Source organism: Gorilla gorilla, chromosome 2, assembly GCF_029281585.2.
Source record: "Gorilla gorilla gorilla isolate KB3781 chromosome 2, NHGRI_mGorGor1-v2.1_pri, whole genome shotgun sequence".
In the NCBI taxonomy this organism is placed as follows: domain Eukaryota; kingdom Metazoa; phylum Chordata; class Mammalia; order Primates; family Hominidae; genus Gorilla; species Gorilla gorilla.
Window position 1 is genome coordinate 54476759 of NC_086017.1, and position 27411 is coordinate 54504169.

Consider the following 27411-nt stretch of genomic DNA (forward strand, 5'->3'; position numbering starts at 1 on the left):
AGGAAAATTGGCTGCATTTGAAAGCCATACCTCAAATTCTATTGGTTACTGCTAGCATAAACTTAAAAAATATTTAAATCTGGATTGTTATGTTGCTGAATTATTTTTAGTTCTAATGGTTTTTTAGTTTCATTTTCTAGGTATATAATAAATTAATGGCTCCTTTAGCTTTAAATTTTCTTTTTTTTCTTGGAGACAGGGTCTTACTTTCTTACCCAGGCTGGAGTACAGTGATGTGATCATGGCTTACTGCAGCCTCAACTTTCCAGGCTCAGGTGATTCTCCCACTTCAGCCTCCCAAGTAGCTGGGACTACAGGTGCATGCCACCATGCCCAGCTAATTTTTTGGTATTTTTTATAGAGATGGGTTTTCACCATGTTGCCCAGGCTGGTCTTGAACTCCTGGGCTCAAGCGGTCCGCCTGTCTTGGCCTGCCTACCAAAGTGCTGAGATTACAGGTGTGAGCTGGCCTTATTTTCAATCTTATGCCACTTATGTTGTGCATTAGCAAGAACTTCCAAAAATGTTGAGTAGTAGATAACAGGTCTTTTATGTCTTGTTCTAAAATCTCAGGACGGATGTTTTTAGTATTTCACATTTTCATTTGCGTTCATTGTTGGATATTGATAAATATTCTGTTGCATTTAGGAAGTTTCCTTCTAATATTATTTCTAGAGGAAGCAGGGTAATATAGTGGTTAACAACACAGGTTTGGGGTGGGCACGGTGGCATGTGCCTGTAATCCCAGCACTTTGGGAGGCTGAGGCAGGTGGATCACTTGAGGTCAGGAGTTCAAGACCAGCCTGGCCAACATGGCAAAACCCCATCTCTATTAAAAATATAAAAATTGGCCAGGTGTGGTGGCAGGCACCTGTAATCCCAGCTACTTGGAAGGCTGAGGCAGGAGAATTGCTTGAACCTGGGAGGTGGAGACTGCAGTGAGCCAAGATCTCACCATTATACTCCAGACTGGGTGACAAGAGCAAGACTTCATCTCAAAAGAAAAACAAAACAAAACAAAACGAACAAACAAAAAACATGTCTGTGCCCAGCAACCTAGGTTCAAATTCTGGGTCCAGTCAGGTGTGGTGGCTCACACCTGTAATCCCAGCGTTTTGGGAGGTGAAGGCAGGAGGATCACTTGAGGTCAGGAGTTTGAGACCAGCCTGGGCAACACGTCAAGACCCTGTCCCTAAATAAATAAAAAAATATATTAGTTGGGTGTATTGGTGCATGCCTTTAGTCCTAGGTACTCAGGAGACTGAGGCAGGAGGATTGCCCGAGCCTGGGAGGTCGTGGCTCCAGTGAGCTATCATTGCACCACTGCAATCTAGCCTAGGCAATAGAGTGAGACCCTGTCTTAAAAAATAATCTGCATGTCCACCACTTTGTTAGGTGTGTAACTGTGGGAAAATCACCTAGCTTTCCTGTGTCTCAGCTCTTCCGTCTCTAAAGTGGAGCTACTTCATAGGGTTGCGAGGATTAAATTAGTCAGTATGTGTAAGGTACTTAAAACAGTGATTGACACATAGTATACACTATAATAAAAGTTTTATTAGGAATAGTTGCTAAGTTTTATCAAGTTATAAAAAATCTAAAAGTCCCCAAATAATTGAAATTTTCTTGTATTCCTGGGATAAATCTATTTTATTTATTTATTTAGAGACAGAGTTTCACTCTTGTTGCCCAGGCTGGAGTGCAATGGCACGATCTCGGCTCACTGCAACCTCTGCCTCCCAGGTTCAAGCAATTCTCTTGCCTCAGCCTCCTGAGTAGCTGGGATTACAGGCATGTGCCACCATGCCCAGGCTAATTTTTGTATTTTTAGTAGAGACAGGGTTTCTCCATGCTGGTCAGGCTGGTCTCGAATTCCCGACCTCAGGTGATCTGCCCACCTCGGCCTCCCAAAGTGCTGGGATTACAGGCATGAGCCACTGCGCCCGGCCTTATTATTATTATTATTTTTTAAAGTTCAGAAGTAGATTCAATTTGCCATTATTTTGCTGGCTGTGCAAAATGAATTTGGAAGTTTTTTTTCTCTTATTACTCTGGAACAGTGTGCGTAATATAGCAGTTATTCCTTAAAGGCTAGCTAGAAATGACGCATTCTGATATATATATAATTTTTTTTCCCTGGTGTTTGGATGTGGCAGTAGCATCCTTGCAGTTTTTTTCAATGGTTTTGTTCTTCAGGTTTTCTACTTCTGTGTAAATTTTTCTAATATGTATCTGGAAATCATATTTACTATTCTGTCAAACATTGGCATAAAGTTACACCTAGTATTCTGTAAGATTCTTTTCCTCTGTTCTGTATATGTAATTGACCTCCTTTTCCATATATAGTCATATCCACAGGGAATTGGTTCCAGGATGCCCCTATCTCAGATATCAAAGCCCTCAGATGCTCCTTTACAGTCAGTCAGCCCTCCATATCCTCTGAATATGTGGATGCGGAACCCAAGAATACAGGGGGCCAACTGTATGATGTTTTACATTTTGGTTTCCCTTCAGTTTTTTTTTACTTTCAGGATTACCAAAGGCAGTGTATCTTGTTTCTCTTTTTGAATTTCATTTCTCTTGAATTTTTTTTTCATATGTTCTTTTACTGCCTTAAGTTGCCAAGGCTTTGCATTGCCTTCACATACATTTGCTTTTTCCTCATTAGTGAATGACAAGGACTTTCCAGTCCTGATATTTGTCTGCAGATAGGGAAATGGATTTCCCTTTACATTCCAAGTAGGTGCTATTAAAACTGTCCCTTTAGATCTGAAGCTAAAAGGTTAGTTGTAAATTTATGTAACTATGCACTTCAGCAGTAGAGAAGCAGCTTCAATTTTGCTAAGCTGGTTGAAAATTTTTCACTCAGGGCCAACTTTTATATCTAGCTTTCTTTTTGGCTCAGCCTCCAGGCTAGTTATCCAGTGAAGCCTCCTTCCAAGTTCTCTGCGTCATTGGAAATAGCTTGGTTGTGAAAGAACTGAATGTGGAAAACCCTTCAGTCACAAGTCATTACTCCACATTGGAAACAAAATCTTTTTTTTTTTTTAAGTGACAGTGTCTTACTCTGTCACCCAGACTGGAGTGCAGTGGTATGATCATGGCTTACTGCAACCTCAACTTCCTAGGTTCAAGGGATCTTTGCACCTCAGCCTCCTGAGTAGTTAGGACTACAGGTGCATGTTACCATACCTGGCTAATTTTTAAAAAATTTTTATAGAGACAGGAGTCTTACTATGTTGCCTAGAGTAGACTTGAACCCCTGGCCTCAAGCAACCCTCCTGCTTTGGCCTCCCAAAGTGCTGGGATTACAGGTGTGAGCCACCATGCCCAGCCCAAATAACCAATTCTTTTTTTTTGTTGTTGTTTTTTAGGAATGGTTGCTTTCAACATTTTCCAGGTTGTGAAAGGTTTGCCACGATTCTCAGGGGTGTGGTTCTAAGCTGCATCAGTGGAACAAATACAAAATGCTGTCCTCCTCCCAGGCTGGAAGGCAGTGCACTTTCTCCTCTTAACAGCCAGACTAGTGGGTGAGGAGTCAGTGCTGTGACCCAGGCCAAGCTGGAGTGTCCGCATGGCTTTTTCTCTGACCAGTGGGGATTCCATCTACCTTGAGGCGTGCTGGCTGGGCCCCGTTTCCACACCAGCACATGGTGAGACAGGGTAGCTTATCAACAGGCTGCTGGGCCTTAATACTGACAGTGAGTGTGGCGGGTCACAGCCAGGAAGGGACTAACACAGATGCCCTCCCAGCCCCCACTGCTGGCCTAATTTTAGAATACCACGGAAAAAAGCTTTGATGAAGACAACAGGAAGTCAACACAGCAGAGAATGGTGTGGACAACCCAGAAGCCAGCCTCACGCATTCCATGCCCACAGTTAACGATGACAACAACAGCAGTAAAACAAAGGTACAGGTGAAAAGCAGCGCTCGGGGTGTGCTGCTGCAAGCTGGGGAAGGTGCGTGCTCAACTTGGATGGGACACACCTAGTCTTTCTTCAAGTCCTTGGATTCAAAGAGCTTCAACTGTTCTTGCACCGTCAGGCCTTCCTTCAGACTCTTGGACCTGATGTTTCTGAGTTGCCGGGTGACACAGGATCTCTTTCTTCAAGAAGTCAGGGTTGCTTTTAGATTTCATTATATCATATCCGGACACCATGGCACTGTCACGGGACTTTTCCCCCAGTGCTTCCGTTGCAGCCTTGAGCTGCTCCTTCAACCTGCTGATGTCACAGTCAGCCTTAGCCTTCGCGATGCTGAGCTCTGTGTAGATGTCTTTGTGGTGTCACTTGCGTACTTCTTGTCCTGCAGTGCCATCTGCAGCTTATCCTTGAGGGAGCTAATCTCCTGTTTCAGGTACTGTATTTCCGATTCCTATATCCGCAATAAGACTTCTAGTTCATAGGCATCCTTGCCCGGTGCAAGGGGTGACCCAGTGGCCTCCCCACCACCGTCCCCAGTCAGCAGCATCCGCAACCATGTGATCTCTGCAGCCAGGCGGTTGTTCAGCTCCTGGTTGTGGGCATTGAGCTCCTGGTTCTCACGCTGGCACTGCCGCAGGGCCTGCTGCTCGGCCTCCAGCGCCTGGGCCAGATGGGCATTCTCCAGGCACTTCTGCGAGTACTGCTCTGAGAGGACCTCCAGTTCCCGCTGCACCGACTGCAGCTCCTCCAGGTACTGGCTCCGCAGGGCCTCAACATCCGAGTTGACGCTGCTGATCTGGGACCGCTGGCTCTTCTCCAGCTCCCGCTCCATCTCCTCCCGGTGGGCGTTCTTGATGGCTTCGATGGCTGAGATGGTGGCCGCTGTCTCCTCGGCTAGGAGGCGGTCTTTCTCTTCTCAAAGTTTCTCTAGCTCCCGCTGGTGCTGCCTCTGGAGATCTTCAATCTTCTTCTGGTGCGTTTCTTCCATTGCTGCAAACCCTCGCTTGCACGTGGCCTGCAGCACGTAGCCCTCACGGGCGCTCTGCTCCCGGCCCAGGGCCACCCTCAGCTGGTCCTGCAGCGGCCGGTTCTGCTCCAGAAGGTCTGAGGCCTCCTTCTGGCTCTGCTCCAGCTCCTTCTCGAGCAGAGAGGTCAGCTCGTGTGTGGAGAGCCGGTCACCCCCATCTTCAGAAGACAGGTGGACGGGGGCGATGGGCACCTGCTTCTCTTCCCGGAGAGGCGTGGTCTCCACCTGATGCCACCGCTGCTCGATCTCCACGTGGACGTTATGCGTCTTGAGGTCGCTCACAGGCAGCCCTGGGCTCTGGTCCCCCTCCATGCGCAGGGCTGCATCCTCAGTGCCTGGCCCGTCTGTGGTGTCGAGCATCCCGAAGTGCTTGCGGCGCTCCTCCTGCCTCCGTGCACGCTCCCGCTCCAGCTCCCCAGGCTCCGCCTCAGGGCGCAGGGGCTCGTGGGTGTCAGCAGGCCCCACGCCGCCCACCCGCTTCTGAGCCAGGGCCTGCTGGATGGGACGGAACTCAGCCCAGTCAAAGGTCTTGGAGCGGCCCTCTCGCCTCCGCTCCCGCGTGCGGCTCCTCTTCTGCTCAGGGTCTGGCTCCCCCGGCTCTGCCTCTTGCTTCTCAGTAGGCCTCAGGCAGGTCTCAAAAGAGCAGCTGCTCTTGTTTTTTTCCTCTGGCAATGAGCTGGTCACATCCGGGGCGGTGGTCGGGTGCACGTGCTTCATGATGGTCTGGATCCAGTTCCGCCGAATCCCAGATGTCATGGCCAACAGGGTAAACTCGCCCTCCTTTGTATGTATCTGGAAGCCATAGTTTCTCTGAACTGGATACTCTGTGACATCGTAACATGCAGACAAGTCAATTTCTCCGTCCAAGTCGGCTGCCTCCTCAGCCACTGAATCCCTGTAGTATCTCAGGCTTTGATTGGCGAGGACAAACCAGTGTTTCTTCCACTGGCCGTCCTCATACTGCTTAGTCAGCCAGCCTTTCTTGAAATTCAGCAGGTCGGGCGTCACGGAGGGCTCCGTGGACCTCCTGTCCAGTGACTTGGCTCTTCGGTGTGGAGACGGGGGAAGCCAAGGCGTCTGGGAGAGGAGCTGGGGGGGCTTCATTGGTGAAGTCCCGCTTCCTAGGGAACGCCCTTTTCTGGCTGCGGCCCTGGCGTGTGTCGCTGGATGGTGAGGGCCCCACTGCATTGGTCTCCATGTGCTCTGCCTTCTCAATGTCCAAGGCCTCAAACTTTTCAATCACCTGGGACCTCCTGTGGTTGGGGGTGCTGGGGCTGGGAGGGGAGAGCGGCAGGGGCAGCTGCTGTTCTTCGGCCTTCAAGTCCTGTTTGGTCTTCTCCAGAGAGAAGTAGCCGCTCTCCACCCGGACTTTGCGGCCACAGTCCATGCGGTCGCTACTCATGGCGCTCTCCTCTTCTTTGCTCTCCAGCCCAGGTTCCCGCAGGGAGCTGGCAGCAGGAGGCTGGCTCTGGCTGGGACTCTGAGCTGGACTCAGGCTGCTTCCATCTGGCTGGTCCTTGGTCCTCATTTCTTCCTGCCAGAGTGTGGACTTGGTGGTGGGGACTTTCTCAGCACTGGGGATGCTGCTGCTGCTGCTGGTAACAGCCACCTTGGCAGGCCCAGGCTCCTGTGGTGTGGGGGGCTCCACTTTCCATTTCTTCTTCTGATTCTGCTTGTTGGTCCGGGGATAGACCATGAGCATCTCCAGCCACCCACTGACGATCTCCTTGGTCTCCGCCCGGATGAAATAAATGCTCCTTCTCAGGCGTCAGAATACACAGGGAGAACTTCTGGCCCATGCGGCCCTCCCCATCCACCACATCTGTGCACTGATTCATGTTGATGGTGCCCTGAGGAAGGGTCGTGGGCATCTCATCCAGGGCGTAGCGCAAGAGGCCATGCTCGTAAAGGATGAAGAACTGTCGCTGCCATTTCCGAGACCGGTGCACTGGGTTGTCAAAGTCGGTCCCATCTGGAGCCAGGAGCAGCCAACCGCCATAAATGGGTTTTGCCTGTGTCAGGTCCTCGTCGTTGAGCAGATGCGACTCGCGGGGCTTGAAGCAGTTCTGACACTTGCTCTTGTTGAAGATGTTGGCCTGGAATTTCCTGCATGGGTTCTCCTTGCCTGCCGACATGGTCGGCGCGGCGGCAGCGGTGGCGCAGGCCTGGCCGGCCTGGCGCTCCCAGCGGGCTAGGGGCTCAGCGCGGCCGCCGCCGCATCCCTCGCCGGCCCCGCCACAGGCCCGGCCCGGCCTCTTTCCCGGCGGGCGGCTCGCTGCACGCGCCGAGGCTCCTGAGCCGCCTGGGCCTCACAGAGCGCGCGACGCCCAGCTCCCGCCCGCACCGCCGCCGCCCGGCCGCCGTGGGCCCATGGACGCGGCCTCGGGCCCTCTGCTTCCCGCTGCGGCCCGCCTCTCAAGCTCCGGTCGCCGCCGTCCCGGCTCGTCCGCGCCGCGGCAGCTGCCCTCGGCGCCCCGCGGCCGCTGCAAATGACCAATTCTTAAGATATGTGAAAAACCATTCAGTTGTAGCAAACATCATACACCAGAGACTTTGTTTGACATCAGATAAATCACAAGGGTTAGAGAACTTTTTGGTTTTTAGAGGTCAAGGAATCATTCATCATGAGCTTCCATATTTTGCACATATTTCTGAAAAATATTCCTGAAGTGGAAAAGTTTTGTTATACAACACATAGTTCCTGGTACATGAGGGAACCCACGAAAAAAGGTATCAGTAAACAGTGTTACAGAACTTCCAATTTAATATATATATGTTTTAGTCAAACAGAATTCAAACCCAAGGACAGTTTAGGTGGTGGTCAGACCCAGTGAAGGTGCTGGGAGTGGTATACTTACTCACTTACCTCTTAAACATGCAATGAAAATATTCTACAGCCAAACCCTTATCATAAACTCCAGCCCTGGTCATTCAGCTTCTAAATGCAGTAGGAAATGTCAAGAGATGGTGGATGCTAACAAGTTATTGAGTACTGTCCCATGTTGGGAGACAGTTCTGTCAAGATGTTGACCTTTTTCTGGAGTACTACAGAGCGTGCATTCCTGAAAACCTCTAGGGGTTAGGGACAGGTTGTGAATTTGTCAATTGTGAATACACACATGGTGGCACTATAAAAAGAATTGAAAGTAAATCCCCTATCTCTAACATCAGGTCATGCTCTGCCCTGATGGGGACCAGTAGAATTTGCCACAGCTGGATACAGGGAAGGTGTTAACGATTACAGCTGGCTCCACAAGCACCTAGTGGTGCTAGTACTTGATCCAGGATAGGACATTTTAGATTTATTATTCACCAAACCATAACAGTCCTCCACTAATATATGCACAGGGTCACTTTACCCAGGTGGATGCCAAGTAGGGTGAGATGCAGACTCCCTTTTAAGGCATGTGAGTGCTTTACATGAAAACACAATAGGAGAGCAATGTATGACAGCCCACCTTTCTGGCCTGTGGGTATTCCTGAAATGATGCCTGGTTAAGACTTGTCAACTGACTAAAATTGCAATGTTTTTTCCCCTTAGATGGCCTAGTCCACAAACTTAAAAAGACCTGACCAACTAGACGTTGATTTCATTTACCCAAATGAGTTAGAATTTCTTTGGCAGATAGATGTCATAATAAAGATTGAAATTGCTGAGTATTTAGGCAATTATGACACACAAAAAAAACACCCTGATTTCTGAGCAGTGACATTATACTTGACTGAATGAATAGATTTTTGGAGGAAAAAGTATGCTTGTGGATAAGGGCAATAGAAGCTGGATATAGGCAGGCTGGAATCTATTTTTAACATATATTCTAGTGACCCTTACGTTCTCTAAAATTTGAGAATTACTGGACTAGAATATTAAGGAGTAATCATTCCTCCCTGGGACCAGATGTGGGGTTAGCAGCTTGAATCAGAATGAATGGCCCCACCCACCCAAATGAAAGAGTAGGTGAAAGGGAAGACTAAGTAAGTTAAAGATCACAGCTCCCTTAATGTACATGAATATTCGTGTGTGTATGTGTGTGTGTGTGTGTGTGTGTGTGTGTGAGAGAGAGAGAGAGAGACTGAGTTTCACTCTTGTCTTCCAGGCTGGAGTACAATGGCGTGATCTTGGCTCACTTCAATCTCCAGCTCCCGAGTTCAAGCGATTCTCCTGCCTCAGACTCCTGAGTAGCTGGGATTACAGGCGCCTGCCACCATGCCCAGCTAATTTTTGTAATTTTTAGTAGAGACGGGGTTTCACCATGTTGGCCAGGCTGGTTTCGAACTCCTGACCTCAGGTGATCCACCCGCCTCAGCCCCCCAAAGTGGTGGGATTACAGGCGTGAGCCACCACACCCAGCCTATTCTTTTTAAGTTTCTTGATGTAGTGGCAATAGTCTCGTGCTCTTCAGCAGAGTGTCCCGAGTTCTACGTCCCACATCAACTGAGGGTGTGAACTTGTGGAGGACTTATGTCCGAATCTCTTTTTCAATCTCTATACAATGTGGCGGAGTTGTGCCACCTACATGAGCCAATGGAGAAGAAAGCTCCTGGTATACTTTAAGTACTCAACAATATTAAATACTGAATATTTGTCAATTGACGAAGTACTTCAAAAGCTTGATTCTCAGACTCCTTCTTAGATAAATCATTCCCTAGATTGTCTCATCCTGTCCTGACAACTTCCAAATTTACGTCTTTAGCTGTGATCTCTTCACGGAAGTCCAGACTTCTATTCCAACTGCCTGTTTGGCATTTCATCTTGGATGTTTAACTGGCATCTTTAACTTAACACATCCAAAACAAAACTATTAATCCCTCTCCCTAAACCTGTTCCTTTCAAGCTACTCGATTTCTAAAAGACCACCCCATGCTAGTTGCTCAGATCAATAACCATGGAGTCATCAGTAACCAACATTCAATTCATTAGCAAATCATGCAAGCCATGCCTTCAAAATATATGCAGAACCATTTCTCACTACCTCCATCACTTCTAAGCCTGTCCAAGCCACTATCAGTCCTCATCTGGAATATTGTAATGGCCTCTTAATCTCCCTGATTCTACTCTTACCCACCTTCAGACCGTTCTCAACAGGACAGCCAATGCAAACTAAAAATATAAGTCAAAGAGCAAAATTCATGCAAGGTTTATGTTAGAATGGCTAAGGACAGACAGCAAAGAATTCACAGAATTTATAGTAACAGGCTTCTTGGCTTCTTTCATGTCTCATAGCTAACAGGTCTTTGAATATGTGGTAAGGGAAAAAAAGTTAGATCATGTCGTTCCTCTGTCCCCAAGCCCTCCAGGTGTTATGCAGAGCAAATCCAAAGCCCTTATCATAGTCTACAAGGTCCTAAATGTGCACCTCTCCACCCCACTCCTGATTAAAGAATTTTGCTCCTAATGGCCCACTATGGGAATACTCTTTCCCCAGATAGCCACATGCTTCAATTGCCCACTTCCTGTCTCTGCCCTCCCTGTCATCTGTAAAATAGTCCCACCACTATCTCCCTCTCTCCCCTTACTACTACGTTCTACATATTTATTTATCATTGTCTCCTTGACTTGAATGTAAACTCAATGGGGCAGAGACTTCATTTTCTTCACTACTGTATCCGCAGCGCCTGGAACAGTGAGTGGCATAGTAGGCACCCAAAACGTCTTTTCATATGCTGCCAATAAACCATAGCTGATCCTGGCTTTGAGGCTGAATGACCCAGATCTGTGGAAGGAAAGATGACCTCTCTGCTCAGCAACCGGAGCTGGGGGTGTAACTTCAGGGAGTCTCAGCCTGAGGCTGGCAGCCTGGCCACCCAGTTGTTCGGTCTCTTTCCGCCCTAACCAAGCCCCCTGCCCAGCTTCCACCACTTCCAGGGCCCTCCTCACATTGGCTGAAGTCGCCAAGCCCTTCCATCCAATGATAGGGGAAAGCCCGGAAGGGAGGCCGGGCCAGAGCATCGGCCGACAGCGCTGGGCTTCTGAGGGGCGGGGGGACTCCAGCCCGCGGGCACAGAGATGTGGAAACCTCACGAAGCCTAGAAGGGCCGGAGGGACAGGCTGGGAGTTAGCTGGGAGTTGCTGACGCAGTTCCTTCTGCGCTTTGTTCAAGATGTGGGTCTGGCGCTTTCGGTGAGGGGTGCTCTACAGTCTGGCGTGGGGGGTCGGGCCGGGTTCTGGGAGCGTGTGGGAGACGCAAGCCAGGAGGCCAGGGCTCCTCTGCGGCTGCCCGCTGCTGAGATGGGCGCGGCAGCCAAGGGGTCGTTGTGGGCCTCCCCTTTCTCTCGTTCAGTGCTGCCCCTTTGTCTTGGGTCTAGTCTCCGACTCTTCGTAGCTGTTCGCTTGGACCAGGCTGGCCGTGGTGACAGCACTGTGTCGTCCCCGCTCCTAGGCAGTGGGCCGTCCGGGTAGTAGCGGTCGAGTCCCGCCTAGGCTCTCAGGACTCCACAGCCCCTGAGTATTTGACTCAAATCACCAGTCCAATATCCCTCCCGTTACCAGTGAGGAACCTGGGGCCCAGAGAAGAGGACGGAGTCTTGCCCAAGGTTACTCATTCATTCATTGATTCATTCAACAAATATTTATTGAGCACTAACCCAGTAGTGTGCTAGGTCCTGGGGTTATGGTTGTGTACAGGACAGAACTAAATTCTAGTAGGGGAGAAATGAAACAAACTTCAAGGGTTAGAAGCAGAGCCTGGGGATCTGGAGGGGGAAACAAAACATATTTGAGGCTTAGTAATCCTAAGAAATGGGTAAACAGAAAAAAGGAACATTCTTTTTCTGGTGCTCTTTTAAAGCCTTGTTTCTTTCTGTCTTCCTAAAGACACTTGACTCAGCAAAGTTCTCCCTTTCATCCCCCTTGTGCAGACTTTCTGTGGAAAGCTGGATTGCAAAGAACTTCTCCACTGCATTGTATTTTGCAGTTAGATGAGAATATGGAAGCTTTTAGATATCAATGGAGCAGGTGAAAAGGGGAGGCTGTGGTGTGATGGAATTAGGATTTCCTGAAGACACAGAAGGCTTTTTAATCACTCACTAGCTATAGGACCTTGGGCAAGTCATTCAATCCCTGGGAGCTTCATTCCCTCATCTTTACACTGGAAATGATCCTTCTTACTGCCCACAGTTCTATAGGAAGGGAAGTTACCCAAAGATGGGACACTGCCCTGAGTGTCCACTTGGAATTCAGGGCTCAGAGAACTCAGTCATTTATATTTGTTTACAGTGACTCAAGACCCTCTTAGGAACTTCTTCACTGAACTCAAGGTGGAGATCAGGCAAGATCTGTGCTGTGCAGATCCTTTGGATTGAGGCTGCTGTGCACAGGAACATGGGTGAGTCATTCCATTCTCTCCTGGGCAGGTGAGGCCTAGATTGTGAAGTTAGTCTGGGCACAGGAATCCTGCTTGTGGGCACCAGGGTTGAAAGGGAGCTTCTCTCAGTGGTATTTATCAAACAGGAGAAAAGCACTGAAGTGGGCAGGGGGCCTCTGGACCTTGAGGAGTAGAGTTTTGTTTCAGATGGGAATAAGGGTGATGTAGTAGAACTCAAAATTGGGTGTCATGGGACTTGGATTTGAGTCCCAGCTTTCCTCTAAGTTCCAAGTTTTCCTTCTGTACATTTGGATATAAGACTGGATAGACTGGGAGGTTCCTTCCAGCTCTGACATACTGAGAGTCTCTGAATAGTGGGACCAGGTCAATCTCTTAGGGAATTTAGTCCCTGGGATGACTCTGTTGAGACAGAATTGCCAAGAATGCAAATACACCATTATGGTGTTTCCCAGATAATATGAAGCACAAAAAGGACAAACATGTAGAGGAGGGATGGTAGTAGTGATGTGCGGATTTGGCTCTCAGCATCCCTATGTGCACTCCAGGTGTTAGAATCTTAAACTTGTTTAATTTACCATTTCAAATCAAACAACGCTGACTGAGCCCTCTCTGTGTCAGACACCGTGTGGTATCTACAGGCAAATCTCATGGGATCTGCTTTCTGAGGGCATAGAGCTTAATGTATACATTTGAGGATGGACACAGACATACACACAAGCAATTCCAGTATAAGGCAAACTCTATTTTATAGATTTGTTATGGCATTTTTTGGAATACAGAAATTTTTATGTGTCAGATATATCAGCTTTTTCACATGGTGTTAGCCTTTCCCTTGAGGCTTAGGCCTTTCTTCTAATTCTTTTTTTTTCTTGCAATGTTTACATTTCACTTATCCATCCCTTGAATTTATTTTCAGGTATTTCCTCTTATTCCTTACTCCACTGCACCTAATCAATAACCAAGAACCATGTAACCATTGCTTAGAGGGACTTGAACAGGCAGATGATGCTGGTGAATTAAAGGAAGACAGCCTCCAAGTAAAGCCTCTCTCTCTCTCTCTCTCTCTCTCTCTCTCTCTCTCTCTCTCTCTCTCAATAGGATTCTACCCTTTATGTATTTTTCACAGCCTGAAATGGATGGTGGTCCTAGGATTAGAACACTTACCTACCAGTCTCAGAGATTTGTGGGTTAGAGATCTGCAGGGCCTTATCAGTCCTCATACATTCACTGGCTGTCTGAGATTTTGCTTTTCTGTACAGTTGCCTAGATATCCCTAGTGTCCTACTAGCCTGTGGCCTCATGTTTTCCTCCAAACTTCTCCAGCCAAGACCCTACTTCCTTAGTACCTAGGAATTCTTCCAGGATTTCTGAGGGAATTTCCTATCCAATCAGACAGAAGGGAGCAAATAGGTTTCTTTTTGATCAAACTCTCCTCATTTGGCCCTCTTTGATCTCCTGTCTGGTCCTGCTTCCTCCTCAGCTCCTCCATCACCACCCTGGGCTTTCTTACAGTGCATCGCTGTGCATTTCTCTTTCTCCCTACCTGCCCCTTTGTGTTAGGCTATTCTTGTGTTGCTATAAAGAAATACCAGCCAGGCGCGGTGGCTCACGCCTGCAATCGCAGCACTTTGGGAGGCTGAGGTGGGCGGATCACCTGAGGTTGGGAGTTTGAGACCAGCCTGACAAACATGGAGAAACCCCATCTCTACTAAAAATACAAAAAATTAGCTGGGCGTGGTGGCACATGCCTGTAATCCCAGCTACTCGGGAGGCTGAGGCAGAGGAATCACTTGAACCTGGGAGGCAGAGGTTGTAGTGAGCTGAGATCACGCCATTGCACTCCAGCCTAGGCAACAAGAGCGAAACTTCGTCTCAGGAAAAAAAAAAAAAAAAGAAAGAAAGAAAGAAAGAAATACCTGTGACTGGGAAAATTGTAAAGAAAAGATTTTAAATTGACTCACTGTTCTGCAGGCTGTACAGGAAGCATGGTGCCAGCATCTGTTCAGTTTCTGGGGAGGTCTCAGGAAGCTTTTACTCATGGTGGAAAGTGAAGTAGGAGGAGGCAGAGCATGGTGAGAGTAGGAGCAAGAGCAAGGCAGAGGGATAACACACACTTTTAAACAACATGATCTCACGAGAACTCACTATCACAAGGACAGAACCAAGAGGATAACGATAAGCCATTCATGAGAAATCTACCCCCATGATCCAGTCACCTCCCAACAGGCCCACCTCCAACATAGAAGATTACATTTCAATGTGAGATTTGGAAGGAACATATAAATGATATCACTTTTCTAACCCAAATCCCTTTCTCAGTAAGCTTATCTGTTTTTTTATTTTTTTAATGTATTTATTTATTTTGAGACAAGTTCTCACTGTCTCCCAGGCTGGAGTGTGGCGGCATGATCATAGCTCACTGCAGCCTCGACCTCCCTCAGCCTCCCAAGTAGCTGGGACCACAGGCATATGCCACCACACCTGGCTCACTTTTTAAAATATTTTTACCCAGGCTGATCAAACACCTGGGCTCAGGCAGTCCTCCCACCTCACCCTACCAAAGTGCTGGGATTATAGGAGTGAGCCACCGTGCCTGACCCTCAGTAAGTTTATACATTTTCATGACTCCCTCTGTCCTCTCTGTCTTATCATTCTCAAATTTGCCTTCGTGATATATTCCTCTTCACCTTGTCTAAAATGTTTCTGTGTGTCCCCATCTTGCTTAGTGACACTACCATTCTTGGTATTCAGACATGGATCTGATGACCTTGGATTGTTTCCTTCAGTCCATCCTCTGTATTCAAAGGAATATGGATGTGTGCGTTATACATCTGGATGCGTTCCTGAAAATAGCTAGACTTCATTGTTCTCTGTTCTCTCATCTTGGATTAGGGTCTTGCTATCTTATTCATTTGTTCATTCATTCAACAAACGTTTATTGGGTACCTACAACGTGCCAGACCCTCCAGTGTTCACCTGTACTGCATTACTAGTGTTGTCTCCTAATTCATTTCCCTTCCTCTTTTCTTTTTAACCCCCTCTAATCCATCTGGGCTAATCTTCCTAAAGAGTTCTTATCCTAATTTCACTTTTGGGTAGGATAATGCAAAATTTATTGTCCAAACGGGGATACTGTTGTGAGTTAAGGGAGCCATTATTAAACATGATGCTGGGATAGTAGGCTTAAACTAGCACTATTCTGGGAAAACCAGGATATATGATTGCCCTACTTGACATCTCTTGGATTCTTTACTTTCTGTTTCCCTCAATTTACTCCCATGTGTTATCCCAGCTGCCTCTCTCCTCTGTTTTCCATTTCATCAAGCTGAGAGAAACGTGAATGTTCTGGGAGGTGGTAGTGGAGGAACTATGGGAACTAGGGGAAGTGCATGGTAATGCTTGAAAAACTGTATTGTTAAGTGAGAAAAAGAAGGAAAATAACAAGAGTGGAGAATAGCAAGGTACAAAAAAGAATATAGAATGGAGAAAGAAAATTAAGGATAGATTTCACTCTTCTGTTTAGAACTGGTTTCCCTTTGACCATCAGTTTATATCCATATTTTTCATCTTGTAATTTCAGTATTCTGGTTGGAATCACTTCAGGCAGCTTGATTCTTTCTTCATTTGTTAATTCCAACAACAAAAAATGTTGAGCGCTTACCATGTGCCTGGGACTGTGGTAGTGCTAGGAATACAGGGTAAGCAGGACGGACAAAATCCCTGCCTACATGAAGTTTATATAATATTATGATCTCCCATTTATTTTCATGTATACCAACCCTGTGCCTTTTTTTTTTTTTTTTTTTTTTTGAGAAAACACTGCTTATTCTCCAGGGCTCAGCCTAAATTCTGCCTTTTTAAAATGCTTTTCTCCATCATTCCATGCCTTAGTAATTGCTCCCTCCCTCCCCTAGTCCTCTTCATCTCCTGCTTGCGTACATTGTAAATTTGAATTTGCTCTCTTATTGTTTTTCCATACTACTCCATTGTAAGCTCTTTAAGGGAAGTATGATATTTCATGCTTGTATTAGTGTGCTTGGGTTACCATAACAAAATGCCATAAACTGAGTGGCTTAAACAACAGAAACTTATTTTCTCACAGTTCTGCAGCCTAGAAGTGTGAGATCCATGTGCCTCGCCACTTTGGTTTCTGGTAGGGGGCTCTCATCCTGTCTTGTAGCTGGCCATCTTCTTACTATGTATTCTCATGGCCTTTATGTGTATGTGTGTGGAGAGAGGGAGAGCATGTAAGAGAACTTTCTTGTGTTTCTTTTTATAAGGACACTAATTCTGTTAGATCAGGGCCCACCCTTATGACCTCATTTAACCTTAATTATCTCCTTAGAGGCCCCATCTCCAAATACAGTCACATTGGGGGTTAGAGCTTTAACATACAAATGTTAGGGGGATACAAACATTCAGTCCATGACAATGCTTCTTTAAATTTTCCCTGTGTTAGACCCAGAACAGGGATATATACAGAGTAGGGTGCTCATTAGTTATGAGTTTAAGAAATGTATGAAGAAAAGAGAAGTTCCAGAGAAGATTAGAAATTGAAAAGAAATTCAGAAAAAACTATCTACTTTCTTACAGAACTTTGAAGGTGAGTTCACTTGCTCTACTGCTCTGCATTGCAGTCCCCTGGCTTTGCACTGTTTTCTCCACCTGCGTCATCCTTAATGATTAGGAGAGGTAGCAGCAGCTGGATGTGAGTGAGCCCAGGACCCTGGCAAGAATCCACCCTCCCTCACCATTCTCTCTTCCTACCCTTCTTATCTTGGGCATGAGTTTGTGTGTATGTGCCTGTGTATGGAATCAGTGGCCACCCGCATTTCTGAGATGTGAACTCGAATATGTGCAGTTATCTTTTTGCCAGTCTCAAGTACCACCATTTGCTATCTTCCTTCTCCAGAAAGTGTGGCTCCATTTATCAGAAAGCTATGGGACATGGAAATTGGTCAGACTTTTTTTTTTGAGACAAAGTCTTGCTCTGTTGCCCAGGCTGAGGTGTAGTGGCATAATCAGGGCTCACTGCAGCCTGGACCTCCTGGGCTCAAGCAATCCTCTCACCTCAGCCTCCTGAGTAATTGGGACTACAGGTGCACACCACCATGCCTAGCTAATTTTTAAATTATTTGTAGAGATGTAGTCTCCCTGTCTTACCCTGGCTGGTCTCAAACTTTTGGGCCCAAGTGATCCTCCCGCCTCAGCCTTGCAAAGTGCTGAGATTATATAGACATGTGCCACCATGCTCAGCCCATCAAACTTTTTTGAATAGCAACAAGCAATACTGCACAACAGCTGCACTCCTTCTGACCCAATTAACTCATTTGTGGAACTTTTGTCCTAGGAATATATTTTAATAGGAAGAAAATTTTGTGTGTATAAAGAGATTATGATAGCATTATTGATAGTAGTTAACTTCAAGGAACAACAGAAATGTCCAACACTAGCAAAATGGTAGGTAAATTACAAGGAATTCAATGATCATATGAAGATTAAATAGCAATGTGGAAAAATGTGCATTAAAAAATTAAGTGGAGGCTGGGCACAGTGGTTCACGCCTGTAATCGCAGCACTTTGGGAGGCCGAGGCAGGTGGATCACCTGAGGTCAGGAGTTCAAGGCCAGCCTGGCCAACATGGCGAAATACCATTTCTACTTAAAAAATACAAAAACTAGCCAGGCGTGGTGGCAGACGCCTGTAATCCCAGCTACTCAGGAGGGTGAGGCAGGGAGAATTGCTTGAACCCAGGAGGCGGAGGTTGTAGTGAGTGGAGATTGCACCACTGCACTCTAGCCTGGGCGACAGAGCGAGCCTCCGTCTCAAAAAAAAAAAAAATTGTGAGGCAGGGATTAGGGAGATGTTGGTCAAAGGATACAAAAATTCTGTTAGGAGGAATAATTTCAGGAAATCTATTGTATAACATGGTAATTATAGTTAATATCAACATATTTAGACTTGAAAAGTGCTAAGAGAAATTTTAAATGTTCTTACCATGAAAAAATAATAAGTATGTGAAGTAATGGATATGTTAATTAGCTTGATTTACCTGTTCCATGTGTAAACATTTATAAAAACATGTTGTATGCCATAAATATATATACTTTTTTATCAACTAAAAAATAAATGAACTGCAAGAAGTAGGATGCAAAATAATATCTACCATATATTTAATTGTCTAACAATATACATATGGGCAAGTCTATAAAGGAGCATAGTCATGTGTTAGTATCATGTAGTTATCTTTTTGCTTTCTTTTACATCCCAACTCCCTCTAAGGTCTGCCATGGTTACCTGTATGTCCAGAGTTTCACGTCAAACCAGTTGGGAAATTCCTCCTTATTCTGATGTTTGGTTTCATGTATTGGTACCTCTTGGTTATGCTGCCCCTACTCTGACGCTTTTGCCATCCTTAGATACTTTACTATTATGCTATACAAGATCCTATCAGAGTTTCATCTGCCATGCTTTAACTAACCTTCTTTCCCAATTTAGCCTCTCAGACTCAACCCTTAAGTAGTCTCAGTCTGTCAGAGTGACAGCATGGTGAAAAGCAGACAGACTACACTTGCATATAAAACTGGATCCAACTGGCCGGGCGCGGTGGCTCACGCCTGTAATCCTAGCACTTTGGGAGGCCGAGGCAGGTAGATCACGAGGTCAGGAGATCGAGACCATCCTGGCTAACACAGTGAAACCCCGTCTCTACTAAAAATACAAAAAATTAGCCAGGCGTGGTGGCGGGCGCCTGTAGCCCCAGCTACTTGGGAGGCTGAAGCAGGAGAACAGCGTGAACCTGGGAGGCGGAGCTTGCAGTGAGCCAAGATCGTGCCACTGCACTCCAGCCTGGGCGACAGAGTGAGACTCCGTCTCAGAAAAAAAAAAAAAAAACTGGGTCCAACTATAGGCCAGCCCCTATGAAGTAGGCTACGATGTGACTAGGCTCAATATTGGAAGAATTGTGTCACCACTTAACAAGATAGGGTTTACCTGCAAGGATGTAGACTGGGGTCTAGTACCTGGACCTTGAGCAAAAGATGAAATCCTACTCACAACCTAAGACAGAATCCTAGTTGCTATTCTATAATACCATTTTGAGCACCTTTTACATACTGGCCACAGTATCACTAGTACTAGGGGAATAGGTTAGCAAGAACTAAAAGCCAAACTGAACTAAAGTTTAGTCATCTTTCAGTTCACTTTTTCTAGGACCAGATTATAGTTGAGCCTGCCATTAGGAGTTAGATGGCTCTGAGCTGGGTGCGGTGGCTCATGCCTGTAATCCCAGCACTTTGGGAGGCTGAGGCAGGTGGATCACCTGAGGTCAGGAGTTCAAGACCAGCCTGGGCCAACATAGTGAAACCTCATCTCTGCTAAAAATACAAAAAATTAGCTGGGTGTGGTGGCGGGCGCCTGTAATCCCAGTTACTAGGGAGGCTGAGGCAGGAGAATTGCTTGAACCTGGGAAGCGGAGGTTGCAGTGAGCCGAGATCGTGCCATTGCACTCCAGCCAGGGCAACAAGAGTGAAACTCCATCTCAAAAAAAAAAAAAAAAAAGGAGTTAGATGGCTCCAATTCAGGGAGTAGAGGATGAGGCAGGAAGGAACTAGGGTAGATTTTATACGATTCATTGCTTATTCTGATGCTGGACCTGCTGGGCTCCCCTCAGCCCCTGGCTTTCCATAAGCCTTTACATTGGCCTCTATGTTTAACTTCATTTTTGTCATCTTTTTGATCTGTTCCCCTGCCCTTGAACACTTAACCCTTCCATATGTCTACCACATCTTGTCCGTGGATAGATCTCCTTCCTCTGGTACAGAGAATAGGTGACATGTGCAATTTCTGTTTCTCCTGTCAGATGGTGAAACTGGGACTGAGGAGGAGTTAATTCCAAAGCATCATTCCTGAAAAATCAGAATCATACATACTTTCAAGAGAATTCCACAGAGACGTTGCCCAGGAAGTCAAAATTTAGAAGGCTCCTCTGAAGGGAAAGAGAAGACTAGAGAGGACACTGGTATGTTCCAAGCAGGAGAAAATGAGGAGAAAGACAAGACATTTCAATCATAAGACAGTTAAAGACAATAAAGTACTCACAGAAGGGAGTGACCAAGAATCTGAAAAAGACAATAGTCAGTGCTGTGACCCTGCAACAAATGAGAGAGTTCAGGCTGAAAAGAGACAGTATGTATGTACTGAGTGTGGGAAAGCCTTTAGTCAGAGTGCAAACCTCACAGTACATGAGCGAATCCACACGGGAGAGAAACCCTATAAGTGTAAGGAGTGTGGAAAAGCTTTCAGTCATAGCTCTAACCTTGTTGTTCATCGGAGAATCCACACTGGACTGAAGCCCTATACATGCAGTGAATGTGGGAAATCTTTCAGTGGAAAGTCACATCTTATTCGGCACCAGGGAATCCACAGTGGGGAGAAAACTTATGAATGTAAAGAGTGTGGGAAAGCCTTTAGTCGGAGTTCGGGCCTTATATCACATCACAGAGTTCACACCGGAGAGAAGCCCTATACTTGTATTGAGTGTGGGAAAGCCTTTAGCCGTAGTTCAAACCTTACTCAACATCAGCGAATGCACAGAGGAAAAAAAGTTTACAAATGTAAGGAGTGTGGGAAAACATGTGGTTCTAATACAAAGATTATGGACCATCAGAGAATTCACACTGGAGAGAAGCCTTATGAATGTGATGAGTGTGGAAAAACTTTCATCTTAAGGAAAACTCTTAATGAACACCAGAGACTTCATCGTAGAGAGAAACCTTACAAATGTAATGAGTGTGGGAAGGCTTTTACTTCTAATCGAAACCTTGTTGATCATCAGAGAGTTCACACTGGAGAGAAACCCTATAAATGTAATGAATGTGGGAAAACCTTCAGGCAGACTTCTCAAGTTATTCTACACTTGAGAACCCACACTAAGGAGAAACCCTATAAATGTAGTGAGTGTGGGAAAGCCTATCGGTATAGTTCACAGCTTATTCAACACCAGAGGAAACATAATGAGGAGAAAGAAACCTCATAAATAACAAATATTGTGAGTAGTAGGGCTGACTGCTGCTTTTCTAAAAAGTAGTTCTTTAGTATCAACTTTAATTCTACTTCTAAGAATCATACTCTACTTCTAAGAAAATAATTAGAAGTAGACAAAGATTAATGAAAGGGATGTTCATGACAGCATCATATATGACTGAAAGAAGAAAACTAGATTTTCAACATTACAGGGTTGAAATGAATGATGAGCTATCCATATGATGGTTCTGCAGCCATTGTAAACATTTTTAAAGACAATTTAATGCCATGGGGAAATGATTTGGATAAGACGGAAGATAATGACATACAATCCAAAATTTAAAAAAATATTTATGCATAGGAAAAATAGAGAAGGAAGTAAACCAAAATGTTAACAGTGATCATCTCTGGGCGATAGAATTATAGGTGATTTCTATTTTCTTCTGTATACTTTTCTATGCTTTCTAGATTTTCTACATGAGAATATACTAATTTTATATGCAAGAAAAAAAGCACAGTATTTTTAAAATGCAATGAGGACATGCTCATTTTCACTCAGCAGTGTTATGAAAGGCACGTAGTATGTAGAGCCCAAAGCCCTGGGATTGCACCCTGACACTGGCATTTAGCAGCAGTGGAACCGCGAGCAAGTCCCTTCCTTTTAGAGCGTATTTCCTGTTAAGTAAAATCATAAACACCGATCCTTTGTCCTTTTTAGTTTTAAGACAAGCTGACTTTAGAGTTGTCAACAAAATATATAATAACACTGTTAGGTTAAAAGAACACAGCAAAAATTCACTGAACCCTCCTTTCCCACAGTTCTGGAAGGATCTGCAGATGATGGAGAACTACCTAGGCTTCATCTTTTCAACATATGTCTACACAACCAGAAAAAAATGAAACAATTGTAGACTCAAAAACTTCAGATACAGTCACCAATTAATATAAAACTAGTGGGAGACTCTGCCTTCACATGGTATATAGAGTTTAAAGGCTAAAAGTACAAACTTTGGGGTTGGAGAGATCCATGTTCTAACCGCAGTTCTACCATGAACTAGCTTGTCAGTTTTGGACAAGTCACATAACTGCTCTGAGCCTCAGACTTGTGTGTAAAAAAGGAACAATTACCTACCTTACAAGGTTGTTGTGAGGATTAAGTGAGTAATGCATGAAATATATGATAAGCCAGACACGTGGTAAATGATAAAATCTTAAGTATAGGACATTGTAGCAGTGTTTCTAAACACTTTAGGGAGAGTGATTAAAGAGAATTTTTGTGTAAGGTAGTACTTAGGATATTTTCAGATGTATTGAACAGAATACCAAGTACTAGCAGCCTAGACCTTAAGAACATTGATTGATTGCTTAAGGGGAATCTAGAGGTAAGCAGTGCTATGTTTGGTTTGGCAACTCAGCACTTCATCACACTTCTCTCTTAACTCCATAATTTTCAGCATATTGACTTTCATTTTTCATAACCTCATGGTGGCAAGACAGTGGCCACAGCTGCATCTTGCCTTCACACAACTCCTTCAGATTGGGAAGTGGAAAAGGAGCTGAGGCTTTCTCATCTGGTTTCTTCCTTTTGTCACTGAGAAAAATCTTTCCCTGAAGAAGGGAGGGAGAGGTGTTGAGCAATCAATACAACAGATGTTTTCTATCTTCCTCTGCCTTTCTTTATGACCAGCCCTCCTTGAAGGTCTTAGCCCATCTTCCACCAATATTTAAAACATTTTAAGTGCTTAGCTCAAAGTCAATCTGAAACACTTAGAATCTCCCTATTTTTAACTCAGCCATTCCTCTGTGTATACAGTGAATCCCTAAGCCCACTGCTATCTGTCTTATGCACATAGTGAATTAGTGTTTGGGGAATTTTTGATAATATGTTATTTACTTCTCCCACTATTATACAAGAAAATTGAGTGTCATTGAGGTTAGGTGACTGGCTAGTAAGTTGTTGGAGCCAGGATTTGAGCTCAGATCTGACTTTGAAATTCATGCTTTCTTCACTATACCAAAGTGCCTCTGCCCACCATGGTGGTTCTGTATGTGAGTGGAAGACCAGTTGGCGTTTTCCCAGGTAGCTGCCTCTATGAAAGGTGATTGTATCTAACAATTATTTGATATTTGACCATGGTTTTATAGGGAAGATGTTATCAGTGTTCTGTGAATGGGGTTTATGGCCTACCTCTGTACCTCATAATTTAGTTTTAAGGTATATATATTTCTTTCTTGCTGTTACTGGAAAGAAAGAAGTGAAGGGTGAAGGTTGTATATTTGTGTGAAAAAAATTACTGATTTTATCCTATTTTGATAGGATAGTGGTTTGCACATACTTTGTGATATAATAGTCCTTTGCATGGTCATTCCAAGCAGGGTTTGGAAGGCCTGGAACAGATTTGTAGTATTCATGGGACAAGCCTGGTCTATCATTCCTGAGCGGAATTGTTGATGCTTTGTATATTGCTGAGCAGATATTCTCTGACCAAAACATTTTTTCACCACCATGTCATAGTGCCTAAAACTCTTTATTTAGATAGGCTTTCTTTTTTGTCTTAGAAGACTATGATCTTCAAGAGTATATCTCAAGGAAGGATATGATGCCATCTCATACCCAGAGATCTGAATATAGGAGAGCTTCATATTTCTTGCCCCAAGCAGGCGAGGATTATAGTCTCTTGAGGAGGCCATCACCCATCTTCTAGGCTAATACCTGCCTTGAGCTATAGGAATAAACATTTGACAATGGGTCCCTGCATCCTTTCAGATAAACATTCAGCTATAATTTGAACTGATCACCCACCTTTCTCCGGGAGTCTCCCAGGGTTACCAACTTTTACCTCAGTCAGAGTTTAGGCATGCAGCTCTTACCATCCTTTCAAGCCCTTTCATAATACCCTCTGGAAACCAGGAACTGTCTCTTTTAATGTGCTTTCTTTTTCTTTCTTTTCTTTTTTTTTTTTTTGAGACGGAATCTCGCACTGTCGCCCATGCTGGAGGGCAGTGGCGTGATCTCAGCTCTCAGCTCACCGCAACCTCCAGCTCCCAGGTTCAAGCAATTCGCCTGCCTCAACCTCCTGAGTAGCTGAGATTACAGGCACCTGCCACCACACCCAGCTAATTTTTGTATTTTTAATAGAGATAGGGTTTCACCATGTTGGCCAGGCTGATCTCGAACTCCCGACCTCACAAGATCCACCTGCCTTGGCCTCCCAAAGTGCTGGGATTATAGGCATGAGCCACCGCACCTGGCTTTATTTATGTGTGTATTTATTTATTTATTTATTTATTTATGAGATGGAGTTTTGCTCTTGTCGCCCAGCCTGGAGTGCAATGGCGTGATATCGGCTCACTGCAACCTCTGCCTCCTGGGTTCAAATGATTCTCCTGCCTCAGCCTCCCAAGTAGCTGGGATTACAGGTACCTGCCACCACACCTGGCTAATTTTTTGTATTTTTAGTAGAGACGGGGTTTTGCCATGTTGGTCAGGCTGGTCTTCAATGAATGTGTTTTCTTCACATTCTTGTTCCAATGGAAACCTGGCTGTTCCCCAAGGGCAGTGCTTACTCTGCATTCCTCAATTGCTGGTTTATGTGTCTCTCAACTCATGTACCTCTCTGTACTGCCATTTCTTCTCTCTTCTCCATCAGAAACTCAGCTCTAATCAGTCATGGTTGCATACACACGTAGTCCTAGGTACTCAGGAGGCTGAGGTGGGAGGATCACTTGAGCCCAGGAGTTCACTGTTACAGTGAGCTATGATCACAATTCTGCACTGCAGCCTAGGCCACGGAGCAAGACCCTGTCTCAAAAACAAAACAGTACAAAACAAAAAACCCACAAAAACCCAACCCAGTGCTTTTGAAATATATATCACTAAACTACTGTGTATTGCTCATTCTTGTTATTTGGTTTCTTGTCTACTCACATTTATTCACTTACAGTTTTAGTACCCTGAATATTCCTGAGGAATATAAAGAGGCAATAATTTTAGCCACAGACATCCTGGTTATATAGAATTGCTCCTGTGTAGAATAAAAATATATATGCTCTTTTTAGTTGAGAGGAAAATACGAAAATCTCATTTTATATAGCCTTGAGTAGAGGGCAATACGTAAGACAGAGAATTCTGCTCAGAGAGGAAAGTGTCACCCTGGACTTAGAAATCTTTTTTCATAGATGGTGCGTCCTGTGTTAGGTATCACTTGGAAGAAAACTGAAGTAAAAAACAGCTTTAAGTAACTGGGTAATTAGGATTAGTTAGTAGCTGTTGAATCTAAATCCCTTAAGACTAAATTTCATTGCAGCTCTGTACCCTCAGCAGGACTTCCTTTCTTGATTGTTTTTTCCATTTAATATAAAATTTAAAAGATGCTTATATTGTCAGTTGTTTTTAGTCGCCAGACTGTCTTTAATAGCCTCTGATGTTATAAAACTGGAGTCATGAAATTGTTTTGCAGGAAGTAGTGATAATTCCTTCAATAAACATCTGCTATTCTTATAAATATCACTTTTTTTTCTTTTTGCTTACTTTCTTTGTTCAGAGTGGGAAAAAAATAGTTCAGTCTGCTTTTCTTTAAGTAGCTATATTAGGGTTCTTTCTCCAGAGGGATGGAATGAATAGGATGTATGTATATATAAAAGAGATTTTACTAGGAAGAATTGGCTTAAGGCAAAGTCCCACCATAGGCCATCTGCAAGCTGGCAAAAGAGAAGCTGGTAGTGTGGCTCAGTCCAAGTCTGAAAGCCTCAAAACCAAGGAAACTAAAGTGCAGCCTCAGTCTGAGGCCAGAGGCCCTAGAACCTCCAGGAGGCTGCTGGTGCAAGTCCCAGAGTCCAAAGACTGAAGAACTTAGAATGTCTAAGGGCAGGAAGAGAGGAAGCAAAGCACCTGGCATGGGAAGAGACAGGAGACCCAGCAAGCTTCTTATCCCCCTTCTTGTGGCTGCTTTCTTCTAGCTGTACTGGCAGCTGATTAGATATGCCTACTGACATTGAGGGTGGGTCTTCCTCTCCCAGTCCACTGACTCAAATGTCATTCTCTTCTGTCATCACCCTCACAGACACTCACAGAAACAGTGCTTCCCCAGCCATCTAGGCATCTCTGAATCCAGTCAAGTTGACACCTAATATTAACCATCATAGTGGCTGTTTTTAGAATAAAGAAGTGATTCTGGCTGGTTTCTCATTCAAACACTACAAGAAGTTTGTAATTTTCACACTAGTAATACATAAGTAAGCACTCTCTAGCCATTAGAAATTTTCCTTCTGTTATTTCTTGAGAGGGCTATGTGCCATACCCTCTCTCTGGCCACACACGTGCTTCATACCCCTACTGCTGTGCAGACCTCAGATGGCTGTATAAAAACCAGCCATGTTCTCTGAAGTCCCTCTCTGCTCCAGAAGGTAGGTTTGAGAGGGTTAAAAAGAGATGGCAGACTCCTTTCTGTGCAGCATAGTTACAGGACCTGACTAGTTCCCATTCCTCTCTCTGATTATTTCAAATCCAGATGGCACAATTTGACTATATGGATTACAGACATACAAAAGCTGTGACCAATCTCTGAAACCAAGGCTAGTGGATTCCAAGTTTGGGATTCACAAGAGGTAATTTTACACCTACAGATAAATTTCCCAGGCCCACCAAATCAGCATATCTACAGTGGGGCCTTGGAATAAAACAAAACTTTGCAATGGGGATCAGATAAAATTTTCCATTAGGAACCTTGAGGTTTTTTTCTTTTTTCCTTTTTCTTTTTTTTGTAGAGAAGGAATCTCACTATGTTGCCTTGCCCAGGCTGATCTTGAGCTCCTGGCCTCAAGCAATCCTCCCACCTTGGTCTCCCAAAGTACTGAGATTACAGGTGTGAGCCACTGTGTCCAGCCCAGGAGCCTTGACTCTTTACATGACTGTTGACTGTTTTTATACTGATTATCCATTTTCCTTTGGAAGAACAGAAGACTCTTCCCACAGAAGATTTGTGACAAATTACAAAATTATTGAGACTTATACCAAAGCTTGTACAATCATATGACAAATTAGCAGTTAACTGAGTCAGAAAGAAAATGCTGTCACATTCGCAGTTAGTTTAACCACAGAATTTAGCATGTTTT

General features: G+C 44.9%; 1 protein-coding gene and 1 pseudogene across 2 annotated transcripts; one reads left to right on the forward strand and one right to left on the reverse strand.

Annotated features, from left to right (window-relative positions):
- Positions 1-3906: 3906 nt before the first annotated feature.
- Positions 3907-7251, reverse strand: LOC101132870 (myosin phosphatase Rho-interacting protein-like; annotated as a pseudogene).
- A 3677-nt stretch (positions 7252-10928) lies between these two features.
- Positions 10929-25802, forward strand: ZNF660 (zinc finger protein 660). Of its 2 annotated transcripts, none has more exons than XM_019024049.4 (3): positions 10929-11069; positions 12165-12273; positions 20135-25802. In XM_019024049.4, the coding sequence occupies exon 3, from the start codon at positions 20315-20317 to the stop codon at positions 21308-21310; it is 996 nt and encodes a 331-aa protein (XP_018879594.1). In that variant the 5' UTR covers positions 10929-11069; positions 12165-12273; positions 20135-20314; the 3' UTR covers positions 21311-25802. The 2 variants fall into 2 exon arrangements, with proteins under 2 accessions (XP_018879594.1, XP_055239613.1); XM_055383638.2 differs by lacking the exon at positions 10929-11069 and adding an exon at positions 11111-11482.
- Positions 25803-27411: the final 1609 nt, after the last annotated feature.